This window comes from Danio rerio, chromosome 2 (genome assembly GCF_052040795.2).
Source record: "Danio rerio strain M-AB ecotype USA chromosome 2, GRCz13ab, whole genome shotgun sequence".
Lineage (NCBI taxonomy): Eukaryota > Metazoa > Chordata > Actinopteri > Cypriniformes > Danionidae > Danio > Danio rerio.
The window spans coordinates 41,476,065-41,492,090 of record NC_141022.1 but is presented as its reverse complement, the minus strand read 5'-3'; the positions used below and the strand labels follow the sequence as shown (position 1 = coordinate 41,492,090).

General features: G+C 37.0%; 1 protein-coding gene across 2 annotated transcripts; it reads left to right on the top strand.

Annotated features, from left to right (window-relative positions):
• Window positions 1-2,245: 2,245 nt before the first annotated feature.
• On the top strand, window positions 2,246-15,291 carry tox4a (TOX high mobility group box family member 4 a). 2 transcript variants are annotated; one of them, NM_001441644.1, is given in 9 exon segments: window positions 2,246-2,939; window positions 3,117-3,176; window positions 4,459-4,761; window positions 5,948-6,199; window positions 6,284-6,604; window positions 9,653-9,733; window positions 9,817-10,542; window positions 14,090-14,241; window positions 14,552-15,291. In NM_001441644.1, coding segments are annotated over 9 exon segments (2,058 nt in total). In that variant the 5' UTR covers window positions 2,246-2,834; the 3' UTR covers window positions 14,610-15,291.
• The last annotated feature ends 735 nt before the right edge of the window (window positions 15,292-16,026 follow it).

The following is a 16,026-nucleotide window of genomic DNA, read 5'->3' as shown; positions in this document are numbered from 1 at the left end:
CTCGCCATTGTGAAATAATAATAAGTTACAATATTTGGTTTTCCGTGACTTGTTAAAATTGCAAAAACTGAATAATTCCTTTGTTGTACGAGATGAGTCTGGTTGGCAGTCTGTCACTTTTGGCTGGAGTATTGAAGAGCAATATTTTGTTTACTAAAAAATCCTGTCCAGAATATTTAAACAAGACTAGCTTGATAACATTAAAATACTAATAAGGATCATAGTGCAGTCCTTCAAACCACCAGGTTTGAACCAGTCAGTCATTCATTCATTTAAAAGGTGCTAAAAGTTTAAATTTCCATTTGTTATTTGAATATATTTTAATTGGCTCTGATCAGAATAATTATGTTGCTTTAAGAGATTCCCTGCAGTAAACCATTAGTTAGAATATGCATACAAATATTAGTTGACAATGTGAGGTGGTCAGATGTCCTGCAGGCATCTGAGCTCTGTCTTCTCAGGGCTTATTTTAAATTCTGGAAGTTGGTAATTTTTGGCAAAGAAGAGAAAAGGTGAAGCACATCAATCTGGAGAGAGGTGGCGAAGAGGAGACTGATAGTAAATGTTAATTACGTGGAAATAATTCAATAACACACTACAGCCTGTATCCTAATATTAGTATCTAGAACAGGGGTGCTCAACCCTGTTCCTGGAGATCTACCTTCCTGCAGGTTTTAGTTGCAACTCATATCTTACAGACCTGCCTGTAATTATCCAGTGCTGTTAAGGTCCTAATTAATTGGTTCAGGTGTGTTTGATCAGGGTTGGAGCTGAATGATTTTAAAAGTAGTCCACTAGGAATTAGGATAACGGATTGGATCAAATCTTTAAAATGGGTTTTTTTAAAAGAAAAAATGGATTACATAATTGGATAAGATCACTTTGATCCAAAAAATCTGGATTAAACTGATCCCATCAGAAAGGTGGATTTCATGCCCAAAATGTAATGTAAAATGTATCAATTAATACTATATTTGAATTATGCAGTATGTTACAAGATATCCTATTTATTCATAAGGTTTTAATTGTATTTGTTCATCCGTCATGCTAGAGTCATTAGGTAGGCTTTAACGTATTCAGTCTTACAGTATAGGCCTACAGCAAAGTAGAAAGAGTTTGGCCTCATAAAATAATCCCCCAAACAGCTGTCAAAACTGACTAAAAACAATACATTTTATTCTGTCAATATGATCTTATTGTATATTCATCACAATGGAAAATATTTTTGTTTTAGAATATTTATTAGTGATGCATGCAATGATTACAGAATAATAAAAAAATGCAAAGAATGACAATCACTGATATTTAAATCACTTTCAACAATAGCAAAAAGAGACTGAAAGGGCAGAAGCACAGCTTCATCTGGCAGAGGAACAACTGACTCTGACCATACTGCAGCAAACCAAGACTACACCTGAGATCCGCCTATGAAGTTTAATTTGCAATGTAATGTAGGCTGTTCTGTCTAAAAGATACTGAATTTCAGCAGCATTTTTAAATTGTTGTATTGTCAATTCAATTTGAGACTGACTTTATAAGTGATTGAAGATGGAAAGAAAAAAAAAAGAAAAGAAATGACAATGCCTGTATTTTGTGTTTATAGTATGCTGCTAAGTCTTACTTTTGGTATGTTTAATAATAGAAAAAATTACGATGCCTGTTTTTTATTTATATTGTTTGCAAATATAGACATCAGTTAACATCTTAATGAAATTAAAAATATCCAGATAACACAAACAAAAATGTAAATTTATGAAATAGACATAATTAAATAGACATAATTAAAACAAAACAAGATATTATGTTGTAATGGCTTGGGGAGATTGAGAAACTACATGAATTTATTCGTTTCAAACTCATCAACGCATAAGGCCATAATTGCTGTTGTTTAAAACGTTTGTTTTTACAATTAAAGAACTAACCAACCTCTTAAAGATGGTTGACAACACTGACTGTGACTGGTCCTGCTTGAAGTTCGCTGAGAAAAGTAACGCCAGCCTTGTGAGTTGTAATGATCACAGTGACAAAGTAAAAAAGTGATGGTGGCCGTGACAATTGAATGAATTACATAAAGTGTGGGGAGTTAAAAGAGAAAAAAATGCTCCACATTACAGGAACCGCGCGGGTCGTGTTAAATACTGCCAGGAGAAGGTTTTCAGGATTTGGACACAAAGGAACTTATGACCGGAGTGCGATTAATAAGACTTGCAAGTTGCAAACAGACAAACATAGCAGAGTACCGATCGAATCGGTCCATTTTAGCACTGGCAGAAGCTATCCATGCTAGTGAGACTCTCTAGGCAAACTTTGTTTGTTTAATCTGAGTATATATTAAAAGTGTACAGTTTATAGTGTTATTTAATGGAATGTTGGATTTTACATTCAGCGAACAGGCGAATTCTCTGCCCTCGAGGCCTGTGTTATGAATGAAACCTCATGTTGGGGTTTAACAGCAGCGCTTCTGCGAACTAGCACGAATTAGCCAGTTAACGTTAGCTCAATTTGTTAGTGGCTAAATTGGTAAGCCTACACCTACCACTCATCATAAACGCTTTTAACGGCTCTGGTTGTATTAACGCTGCTCTGTGGATCGTCTAATGAAGTTTATTGACGTTATTCAGTCGAGCAGCACAAACCTTATGCCGAACAATACAACAAGATGCTGTGTTGCTTGTCTCTTTTCTTTTGCTGAATAGCATTATTTCCCATTCATTATTTGTATTTTTGGTTGCTTTAGTCTGTTGCTTTTGGAATATTAGCAGCCCACTCGTTCCTCATATCAAGAAACCCAACAGACATTATTTATATATTTATCTAGTATTTATAGTATCCTCATGGATCTGAATTTTTACACGGAACTCTCTGACGGGACCGGTCAACATGTTGATTCCGAGTTTATGGACAACTCGTCCTACAATGGATATGATTCAGTAAACAAGGTAAGTCTGGCTGCTTTGTGTATATATATATATATATATATATATATATATATATATATATATATATATATATATATATATATATATATATATATATATATTTATTCAGTTCAACGTAACTATAAAATAAAACGCGTTTGCATGTGGTTATTGCACCTTTTAACATCCGTTTATTAGTTTGCAGGTGGCAGTGATTCATACCTGACCACCAGTGGACCTGGTCATCATTTTCTTGAGGTAGTGCTTCTTTTTGGACTGTTTTCTGAGCTAGCTTAAATTGACTAAATGTATTATTTTAAGCTTTACAGCGTCAAAGCATGCAATATAATGTTATATAGATTAATTTGTTTCCATTAGTGACTAAAGTGTCTCTGGATTTATTTAAATTTTGTGATCAAAAGATGACTATAAATCTTTTTACCTTGTTTTATAAAATACACCATATAAAACGTTAGCACATCAATAGTTTGTGTTAAAATAAATGCTTGTCAGGAATATTTATAACAAGACTTATATTTATAACTTGGTAAAATATTAAAAGTCTAATAATGATCACACAGCAGCCCCAACATGCATTTATAATTACTGTCTCTCCTTTACACTTTTTAGTTTTTTACCCAAAATTAAAAAAAAAGTTTGCAATGTTAAAAAATTATATCTCTTGTCATTTTATATATTTTTAATTGTCACAAATTTGAAAAAGTATGTTGTTTAATTTTTATGAAATCAATGTGATGATTTTGAGACATCATTTCACTCATATTTTAAGATTTAATTTTCCGAAAGATCTTCCTAATATTAAAGTAGACATTTAAGTGTAATATGTTTTGATATCTTTAATAAATCAAGTTTGATGCAGGCACTATAATGGGACATCTTGTGTATTTTTTTTATATACATGTTTTTATATTTTATTTCTGAAAATTTTTATGCAAATTTCAACCTTGCCATAAAAAAAATTAGGTTTTCACCAACATAGCGAAACCCTTTCTAGGTTTTTTTTTTTTGTCTAGGCTTGTATTCAACAGGACTGCAAAAATACTCAAAGATGTCTCTGTCAATATTTTCAAACAATTATATTTGATTTACCAAAGTCACACAAGTGGCAAGAGATGTCACATCCATAACAAAGATTTTTCCTTATAAATGTGAAAATATAAACTAAAATCAGTCATTTTTGTTCTATAGAGAGCAAACATTTATTGTTTTGGTTATCATTATTTCTTTTAGATTGTCCAATTTAATTCACAGAACTTGTACAAAGTACGTTGCATACTGTAAACTTTTGGTCACATCCATCACTTATGTTTATTTTCCTCATATAAAATAAACAAATGTTTACAGATTGATATTTTTCTGATCCCATAACTCTGTGGTGAGTTGTTTTGGAAAATATAAACAGATGTTTCAATATAAAGTTAATATATAATTTCTCTGTGAATTTATGTTCTGAGATTTTACTGCAAATGTCGCATCCATAGCGCTGGAATTGCTCTTATGTCTTTATTTTTTATTTCAGAAAACATTCTATACACCCTGTCTGGGTGATGAAGAGTTCGAAATCCCAATCTCCTTGGATCCAGACTCTGCTCTCACCATAGAGGATGTGGAGGCACATTTTGGAGAGCTGGCCGAACAGGCTGAGAGCTCAAGGGGTGCTGGAGTTGGAAGTGTTCTTGCCAGTAATACTGTAGTTGGGGGAAATGATCCATCTTTTGCCTCCACCTTCATGAATCCCTCATCTCAGGGTATGGAGCACCTGACTTTGGGTGTGATGAACCAGCAGGGCGGAAGTGCACTGCTGAGCTCAACTCTGGGTGTGGTAAGCTTTTCTCTTTCTAGCAGTGGCAGCAGTGTCTGCATCATGTTTGCTAAAGGAAATCCAGCACTTGTTTCTAAAGGATTATAAAATGCTAGATAGGGCTGCATGATATTGAAAAGATCTGACATTGTGATATTTTTTTCCTGCAATATTTATTGCGATTTGAATACATTTTCACCAGATGGCTTGAATAGCTCTATTTGGAAAGAAATCCATTTATTAGATTGATTGGGGTTGTTGTCAGATAAATAAATACAAATACAATTAAAGTATTTTTTTCTTTCTATTTTTAAATATTATTAGTTACCATGCCAACTTTAATGTAATACAGTTTGGTATATTTAGCTTCGGCCCAGCACCCTAATCAAGTTTGGTTTTTGGCCCTTCGTAAGAAAGTTAGGGCACCCCTGGTTTACAGTGAATTTAGGCACAAATCTTGTAACATGCCCTATGACCCAATCCTACTTGTTCAGTAGTCGTTTTTAAGTGCATGCATGAATGAGTATTTCTAAAAATTTCTTTCTTGACATAAAATTATTTTCAAACTAGTGCTGTATGATATTAGTAAGATCTGACATTGCATTTTATGGTAATTTAAAAGTAATCAAAATCGATATTCACAATTTATAATCAATCAAATTTTTTCAGATACATTTTTTTTTCAATTACTTTTCCTACCATTTGTGGAGTCAAATGACTCCATTCTGGGCTGATTTATACTTATTGTATTATGATTTGCACTACTTGCATTATTTTGATATTATGCTTCTGCCAAGAGCACATGTACGGTCCGGCACAGCCTTCACATACAAAAAAAAGTAATTACACATCACAACTGTTATAGCTACACGTTACTGTACAAAGCTTGTCACAAAACCTGTCACTTTATGTAACTTGTTAACTATGAGGGCAAAAACAAAAGAAATTAAATAATTGTTCATTAATCATAATCGAGTTAAATTATTCAATTAATCGAGATTTTAGTTTTAGACCAAATCATATAAAACTGTATAACAGTTTTAAATATCCTGAGAATGCTTTTATTTTCAAATGAGAGATGTGTATTATTGCCTCCATACTTCTTGCTTTTACAAATGACCTTTTAAATGGCTGTTAATGTAATTAGATCTAGAGTGTAGATTGCACTTTCAGATCATGAATCTTTCTCTTTCCCCTTTTTTTTTAGGATCTTGGCCATTCTGTTGGCTCTCATTTCGCTAGTTCCTCCTCCATGACTATTGATGTTCCAATAAACGAAATGAGCCACAGCCTCTTAGGACACAACCAGCTCACCACCATAGATCACTCAGATCTAAGTGCCCAGTTAGGGCTCAGCCTTGGTGGAGGATCTGTGTCAAAATCACCAGACCAACCGCTGTCAACCACACCGTCCCCTTCTGGATCACTGCAGGATGAAGACATGGAGGATTTCAGACAAGTGAGTTTTTGAGATATAAGCTTGTTTTGGTGGCACATTTTCATTATTTTTTCATCTTGCAACATCTCCCGGTTTCTTTCTCAGAAAACCATGCTGGTAGACTCTTTCGCTGCCTCTGAGCCCAGTCCAGCCCAGATATCTGTTCCTCCACCTGTGGTGAGGAGGGTGGGTGGTAAGCCATCCATGGTGCCAGTGGCCACAGTGGACACAGGAGCATCACTCGGGGTCAAAAAGGGAAAGAAGAAAAAAGATCCTAATGAGCCACAGAAACCAGTGTCAGCCTATGCTTTGTTCTTCAGAGACACACAGGCTGCCATTAAAGGCCAGAACCCCAATGCCACATTTGGAGAGGTGTCTAAGATAGTGGCCTCCATGTGGGACAGCCTGGGAGAGGAGCAAAAACAGGTATGAAGTCCTTAATAATGCTCTTCTGTTCATGTACCAGGCTTAAAGATGCAGAATGCAATCAGGTATTGCATTTTTTTACATGGTTCCTCCAATAACAACATGACGTACACGCAGGTTGCCAGATTAATGATAACAATAAGTTACGACCATTGCTGAAGATCGACCCTTATCCTGACTATGTTTGCATGGACATCAGTAATCTAATTATTTGCCTTAATCTGAATAAGACAATAATAAGAGTAAGGTGTTTAACATTAGCTGCTTTTTGAATGTTCCTTTTATGATCCTGTTTTACGTTATAGTATAGAGTTCCTTAAACGTCTATACATCAACATTCAACACTAATTTCATTCAGCGTTTTACATAAGTTCGCGTTCATCATGGCACCCAGTGCTTCCCACTCATAGACTTTGCTCAGGCGGGTCGCCCAGGTATATTAACAGCTGCCCAATTGACACAATTTTTTAGTATTATTATCATAATTTTACACTTTTTGTTTCATCCCAACATAACCAAACATCTGCAATCGATTAAGTATGTGAAAATTATGTTGAACTGTCAACACTCCCACAGACAGTTTCATGTGCTCTGCAGACCCACTGAGACGTGCTTTTTTTTTGGACTTTTGCCTGCCCCCTGTTTCTAAAGCTGCTAAAATGTCTGGGATTCAGCTTTTGCTATCACTTTTTAAAGCTGTCATTATGCGTTTTTGCATTACATTTTTATTTAAGCTTACTTTCGCTTGGCGTCACAGCTGACAGCGCAGTTGCTAGAGCAAGAGAAACATTAAACAATTCATTCTCTAATCTAAACTGGCTGCAAAATATATGTACAACATTAGTAATGGTTATTCAACGCATCTGCCTTATTTAAATAATCTACACGTTTTAATCTTGTAATTATGGTCATTTTTAGAGATACTGTCCGTTTTTATTCCTTTTTTATTCCTCATTTGCTGTATATTTTATTAATTTAATTATGTCAATATATTGCGTATTTTATATGCATATCAAAAATGCTTTGACCTGCAAGTTTGCTTTAAACTTGAGAGGAAGAAGCAGATTTTACCTGTCAGTGGGTGCACATGGCTCCTGAATAGTCTTTTTTTAACTTTAACCCATTGAAAAGAAACCATGTATAACAGTGTCATAATAAATACACTTATTGTTAAAAATTAAATTGTTTTGTTTGTTGAATATAGTTAACTATTTATTTGATGTGGGTAAATGGTGTGTTTCAATCTGGCTATAACCACAAGTATATTTCAAACCTGTGGGAAGCACTGGCACCATATGTGATTTTGGATGTTTTGTTATTAATTTCAGTTTAAGTTCAACTGCAGTTAATTTCTCACACTATGCATGCAAACAAATGACAGCGGATACAAATTCTCAAGTAACAGGCCACCTCTGCCATTTCATACACTAACTTTTCATTTGTTTGTCGTCAAATGCCTGACAACTACCATGTGTGCATCCTGTCGCAAAATGTAGTGAAAAGTACTTCAAAACAGTAATAATTTGATTAAAGTGTTTATATGTCTGTACTGCACTTCAATAATGCCCCTAAATTACAGATACTTCACATCTTTGCAATGCGATTACTGTATAGTTTGATTCTTGCTTTAGTCAGAAGAATAAGGTAATCAAAAATTTCTGTTTACATGGTAGACTCTTAGAGTATTGACTTAATCGTATTAACATTGGAGTATTGGTGTTTATGTAAATGTGCTCCCTGTAAGCTAAACAGCTGATGGTTATGTTGGGAAACTTTCAATTGTTTGCAAAATAAAATCTCATAGATTTTTATGACTCTTGTATCTCATTTCGGAGGCTACTGCTGTCTTCCGGAGGTTGCAATTTTAGCTGCGCCTGCATACACTGAGGCAGCCTTCAAAACTGAAAAGAAATATGGGGTGTTTTCCACCAAGGCAGCCTGGTGTGCTGAAATATGATTGGGTAAACTGGCAGTGGGCTGGTTATTGAGACCAAAACTAAGAGAGACATTCCGACATGGAGCGCACATTTTCAAAGGAGAATAACAGACTTGAATTCTTTTTTTTTTCAGATCAACAAGTGTTCACTTATGCAGAGTTCAGATTTGCATGAATAACAAGCGTTCACTTATGCAGAGTACAGATTTGCATGATTTTTTTAAAGTAGTCGCATCATGGATGTTTTCACATTGCATGACTATCAGGGGCAGCATTCTGTCAGTGCTGTTTACTCAGCAGGATGGATCGGCGACAGGGGGTTTCAAACCACATGACTTTACAATAGGAGAATCGGCGGCAACTTTTGTCTTGGTCTGCAAACTACATTTCACAACCAAACACGCGAGATCAAGTTAAGTAGTATATCTATAGTCGATAACTAGATCAAAAGAGAAAGACGCCTTTAGTGGGGTAGAAAATGTACTTATTTTGCTCACATGACTTTTGAAGGAAATTTGCTATTATATATGTGCTATTCCAAATTTCTACGAGTTTTCCTCTATTTGTTGGGTCCAAATAGATGGAAAATAAGTGCTTTTAACTTCTCCCCCAACCTCTCACTGACCCTCAGATACCCATACTAGTGGATGCTGCTCTCTCATTGGCTGTAGGTGATCGCGGATGTTATTTTCAATCAGAACACATTTCACACGGCTTGATTATAGATTACCGATAGCTCCATGTATTTAGCATGTCAAATATCTCACGGGTGTCAGCGACTCGTCTGCAATTCTCTCAGATCTTGTCTTCGATAGTTCCTACTCTGTGATTGTTACAAGGCATTTGTCGGCGATTTCACAAAACCTGTTGGCGAGTCAAAATCAGGGCTAAAATCATGCAACTCGGCATTAGCATGTTTCTTAAATATCTGCAGATGTGTTATGGTATTTTTATAATTTAAAAAAAATCAAAACCTTACATACAGCATTTTTAATGTCATTAGTGGTTTATGTCACTTTACTAAATGATGTAAGGCACATGGTGTAAAAGCCTTTGTTGTACCATTTAAGAGTTTGTGTCATTTTTAATTTTCATTTTATTAATTTTCGCAGGTTTACAAGAGGAAAACAGAGGCAGCTAAGAAAGACTATTTGAAAGCGTTAGCGGCCTACAGAGCAAGTCAGCTCTCGAAAGTGAGTGTCTAATTTCTAGCCTGTCAGTTTCTGATTTGCACATTTATCTGATATTACTTATTTTTTCAACGTCTTTCATCCAGTCATCTTCTGAGCTTGAAGACAGCGCTCCTGCCACTCCTCCCTCTATGCCATCTCCTGCCCCCATCCACACTCCTCCTGCTGCCCCCATCCGTCCTCGGCTGACCCCCATCACTGAACAGAACACAATCACCAACATATGCGCCTCCAATATCATCCTGGATCTGCCTCAGGTCACCACTCGCTCCCGCACTGGCTCTCTACCTGTGGCCATTGGTCAAGCTCCAGCACCAAGCCCCGCCCCGACGCCCACGGTGACCAAAATCATCATCTCTAAGCAGATGCTTCAAGGAGGCGCTCAGCTCCACCAGATCCCAACATCCATGGTCACGGTGATTCCAGCTGGTGTGCGAGCCGTACAGCCTGGACGGCAGCCGCCACCTCTGCAGCAGATGCAGGGCACACCGCCTCCACCCCGCCTGCAGCAGATGGTGCAAACACAAGCCCCTCCGCCTCTTCAGGCCAAACCCCGTGGAGGAGCAGGCAGTTCTGTGGGCATCACCGTTACTCCACCTCCACCTCTCCAGATAAAGATCGTGCCCGCTTCAATACACTCTGACCTGTCTACTCCGATTATTGTTACTACAGCAGCGAGCGCCACTCCTGTGATTTCCGCATCCAGCATCTCAGCCGCAGATGATCCTGCTCCCGTTGAGGTGCAAGTGGAGGAACCCAGAGAGGAGCTGCACACCGGGACAGATGAGGCTGTGACAGAGGAGCCCGAAGAGGTTTGCTTTCCCATATTTAAAGGGATGGTTCACACACAAATGAAAATGTCCTCCATTTATGCACTATTAAAGGGGTGGTCCACTATCATATAATATTTTAAGCTTTGGTTGATGTGTAATGTCGCTGTGTGAACATAAACAACATCTCTAAATGTAATGCGCTCAAAGTTCAATGCAAAGGGAGATGTTGGCTTTTACAGAGTTAGCTTAGCAAAGCCTACAGCAAAAGTTTGGGGACTACAAACAATACATCTGGGTTAGTGAGATCACAAACGCTTCAGGTTAGGCACATACACCCTGCACAGTGAAGGGGCATGGTCGGAGGCGCTGTAATGTTATAGCAGAGAAGGCTAAAATGCCATGCAAATGCTGCTATTTCCACAGAGCATCTTCTGTTTCTGTATTTGAGCTTCCAAAGGGCATGGCACAAAGAGAGAAGTGCTTACAATTTAATTTTAATTATGTTCCAGGGAATTATGATAAAGATATAGCTAGCATTTGACAAGGGAGAGCATCCAGAATCTCTCACAGTTCAGTGCTGGATTCGGCTAAAATTTCCTCAAAGGAGGAGCAGATCCAACCATTATAGAAGAAGCTGTGGATTGTGAGCCACAACCTGTAAGTATTTTTATTTGTTAAAATTGATCTATGACATAGTGTCTAGCGTTAACAGTATGTTGAAGCAAGGGCTTAAACAAGGATATAAACAACAGGAAATGCTGTTTGGCACCGCTAAAAATTAAACTACAAATTCATATTTATCCGTCAAAATGCTGTGAACACCCACAACCTTAATCAGCACTGAAGTGTCTCTCTATGCAGACGCTTTCCCTGTGTTCTACATCTCAAATAACAAACTCACAAAAGATATGAGAACGTTTTATATTGCTTAAACATGCTTATAACCTAAATGTATGTAAAGTTTGTTCAGGCTGAAACTGATACGGCTAACAGCTACTCTGTCTGACAGTATTTACACAGCAAAGGCACAGCGTGTGCTAATAGAAGTGTGACGCTTTTCCTGTTGACATGGAGTCGATCTGCGAGTCACAGCACATTATGGCCCAATTCCAATTCTCCCCCTTAACCCTTCCCCTTACCCCTTCTTTTGCGCATTCAGGTGAATGGGTAGGGGTGTCCCAATTCTCTTTAGCTTAATAGCGTAGGGCTCAGGGGAAGGGCTTGATACCCCTTCAAAATGAGATTTTTCAGGACCACACTCGAAACCAAGGGGTAAGAAAATTTCCCAGAATACACCAGCCGCAACAGCAGTATAGCTGCACCAGTAGTCAGGTGATCCACAAATTAGTATTTATTTTGTCGTTATTACGAATTTTTACAACAAACAAGCACGTTTTAATATATTCATAACAGCATTTGTGTTTTACCGTCATGGTTTAAAAAACAAAAACACTAAAATAAAAACTGCTAATTTCGCTATCTATTATTCCTAATCATAATTCCTGTATAGCAGTTACACAACATTCTGACTCTCGATGACACTCGAATCCCCTGTCAGATAAGTCTAGTGGTTGGGAATGAACTTGTCTGCTATAATGTTGATTTAGTGTGTCTGCATAGATGAATATGGCTACGGTGTAAATACACAGTATAGTTATGATCTTATTGCCACATTATATCGTTATGATAAAATAATATATGACTTGAGTGATTTCCTGAAGATAAATACCAAAAAGAACACAACTGGAATAACTACAGCAGTCCCGATCGTCTGATCTCATATGAAGCAAGAGATTGTGATGACGTATGATGGTGTGTGCAGGTGCTGTAGTGTCCCAATTCTTAGGGGTAATTTTTTAGGGGTACAAAAATAGAATTGGGATTGGGCCCATGTTAGATGACCAATTAGAGCCTATTGAGGGATAGTAACTAGGAAATATGACAGTTGTTTTCATGTTAGCTGAGTAGCTGTATATAATCAAAGTAAGGTATATGAAAAAATAGCGTGATTTTCAACATGTGAAGCATGAGCACACATTGCTTTGCATCTTATAAACACAACCAAGCCTTAGAAATACACTCTGGACCACCCCTTTAAACACAAAAAACACACATTGACATCAATAGTAGGAAGTGGCTGCTGCTTTCCAACATTTATCAAGATATCTGCTTTCATGTTCAACAGAAGAAGAAAAAACACTAACTGGTTTGGAACAAGTAGAAGGTGAATAAATGATAGAATTCTCATTTTTGGGTGAACTGTCCCTGTAACAATAAAACAGCTATTGTTTATTCTGGGGGTGGGAAACGATACAATATTATAATACTTGTCCTGATATAATATTATTTAGGATTTTTCAAATGTATAGCAATATTCTGCTATATACACATGCAGTGGAAAAGGGGATTGTCAAGCAGACAAACACTTTAATGAAAACCTGCCATTAACGTTGTGTACACCTTTCTGTGATGCTGCCATCCAATTTTACTGCATGCATGCTGAAGGTTGCTCTGCTCACCAGAAAAAAACTCAATGGCACCATCTAGCGGACCGTTATGGAATTATATTATTCGTTCGAATAATAAAATCAAAGTACTGGCGCTAGAGCGTCATGACTGTAAGTGTATCGGCATGATATTATCTTAGAAAATATTGTCATACTAAGCTATATGAATGTTTTACACCATCTACACCATTTAGGTTTAAAAGTGTCTCTTGAGTAAAGGAAATTTAGTAGCTGGATGTACATTATTGAGCTTGCAGTGTGGCTACTTCCACTGCTAGCAAGTTAAAACTAGACCAACATTTATTGAATAAAGTTATAAGACCACTTATTATTATCATTATGTTTTAAAAATCTTATATATCCATAACCGTGTACAAAACACTCATCTACACAAGAAAAACAAGGCAGCAATGTTACAATAGGCCTACTAATAGTAAGGAAGTCCTCTGCTTCACCTTTTGCAGTGTTGTTTTCTTTTTTATTATACTACCCTCAGTTAGCTTAGCATGCTAATCAGATGACAATTATGTACTGCAGCTCTACATGCACAATACATAAATCAGCTATACCAGGGGTGTCCAAACTCAGTCCTGGAGGGTCGGTGTCCTGCATCCTTTAGCTCCAACTTGCTTCAACACACCTGCCTGGAAGTTTGTAGTATACCTAGAAAGAGCTTTATTAGCTGGTTCAGGTGTGTTTAATTGGGGTTGGAACTAAAATATGCAGGACATCGGCCCTCACCTTTACCATCTAACACACACAGAGTTATTTACACAATAATTAATCTATTATTAAATATATGAAATAAATGCTATCATGTGATGGAAGTCCAAACATGTCCGCAATAAAAACAAGCACCAAGATTTTTGGTAAACCGACAGCATTTAACCAAAAAATGGCCAGTCTGTCAGATGTAGAAGAGTCAGAGATCCAATTAAAGAAAGTTAACTGAAGATTAGTTTCATCAACAGTGTAAAACCGTGTTATTGCTACTGTTTACTAATTGAACTTGATGACATGATAAGATCAGATACAGATGGATATGCATCACAGCGTTAATCTCTGGGCTTGTTTTTCAGATGGAGATGGAGGTCAGCGTGGCTCCTGCTGCCTCCTCTTCAACTGCTTCTGCTAATCTGTGTGTCCGAGCCGGATGCACAAACCCAGCTGTGGAGAGTCGAGACTGGGATAAAGAATACTGCAGCAATGAATGTGTGGCCACACACTGCAGGTGAGGACTGCAGATATATTGAATATCACCGGTCTCGAACTGGATTCCTGGAGGGCCGCAGCTCTGCACAGTTTTACTCCAACCCTAATCAAACACAGCTGATCCAACTCAACTCATCAAGACTACTAGAGACTATTAAGCAGGTGTGAGTTGGAGGTGGTTGGAGCTGCAATGAGCTGTGCCCTTCAGGAATTGAGATCGAGACCACTGCTGTAGAAGCATAATCGTTTTTTCCCAGTTGTTTTTTTTTTTTTCTTTTCTGTGTGGTCAGTTTAATTTTGCTAACCGTAAGTGTATACTGTTTTCACAGAGATGTTTTCATGGCCTGGTGTTCAATCAAGAACCAGACCTCAGCTGCTGTCAAATAAACCAAGCAAAATCCCACTGATACTGGCTCTGATTGTGCCTGGACGTGTCTTTTACAAGTTAACATGACGATGTTTTACTGGAATTGCTAGTGAAGGTTTAGTGTTTGTGTTGTAAATATTGAAAGCATGAAAAGACAATTGAAAAAAAAATCACGGTCATAAACAGAGCTGTTGACGAATACCCCGAACCACAGTCTGAACACTTTCTCTTCACTGCTAAACCTCAGAACACAGTGAAGATCATCCTTCATTTAGATTTGTATGTATGCTGCTTGTTATTTGTGTTAACCTGAGAAAACTCTGAACTGTTATATTATTTTCTAATGCAGTCATTTTGATGATAACGGTATTAGTGAGCCTCAAACAGTAAAGCAATCATTCTTCAAATCTTTATTTCATGTGCTGACAGTGTCTTTGATCTTGCCTTAGTTATGGGGAATTTGTTTTGCTGACTTTTTTATATATTGTATTACAGAAAGTACTCAAGTATTAATAAATGGCAGCCATAATGGACCAAGTTTCAGAAATCATTGCTGATTACACCATCTTATTGTGACTGATTTGTTTTTTGTCAGTAAAAGGATGAACTGCAGATGTTCCCCTACTGGTAGATGTGATTACAGCTGACTTTCTGTTGATCATTTAAACAAATGTATGATGATGATAAAAATAAACTTTTTTTTTTCAGAAATTTATCTCAAATAGTATATATATATAAATATGCAGTCATTTTAGTTAAGAAATTATATTTACATGGCGTCAATGAGTTCGTTTACATTTTTTCTATTACAATGCCTGATTTAAAGGGCACGTATGATGAAAAACATCTTTGGTAAGCAGTTTGGACAGAACGGTGCAGGTATAGTGTGTCTACAGTGATATTGGGGTGATATAAAGACAAGAAGGCTCTCTTTTATTTTTATTTTTTTTTAATTTCTTGACGTTAAATTATAATCCAAATCACTTCCATTTTGAGGCCTGCCACATCGTGACATAGGAGGGCGGTTTTCCCGCCCACCGGATTGATTGACAGCTGCGTATTAACATGTCTCCGTAGTAACGTGTATATTCATATCAACAAAACGTTTCGGGCAAAGACACCTGGAAAAAAAAGATGTGTTCAGCTCTCTGATCATCAATCATCATCAAATGTGATCAAGAATGGGTTTTACAAGTTTAAAACCATGCATGTCTATAATCATTACAGCGATTTTACGGTCATCACCACAGTCGTGTGTCAGTACAATTATAAAAGATGCTTTAATCCTGGTTTATGGACGTTAAATAAGGTTTATTTTGTTCATTAACCTAACATATCCTTACAGCAGTGGATATTAACATGTATCCTGTTACATTTGTTGTGCAAAACACTGCAAAGTTAAACGCTTGCACTGTGTGTGTGTGTGTGAGCGTAAAC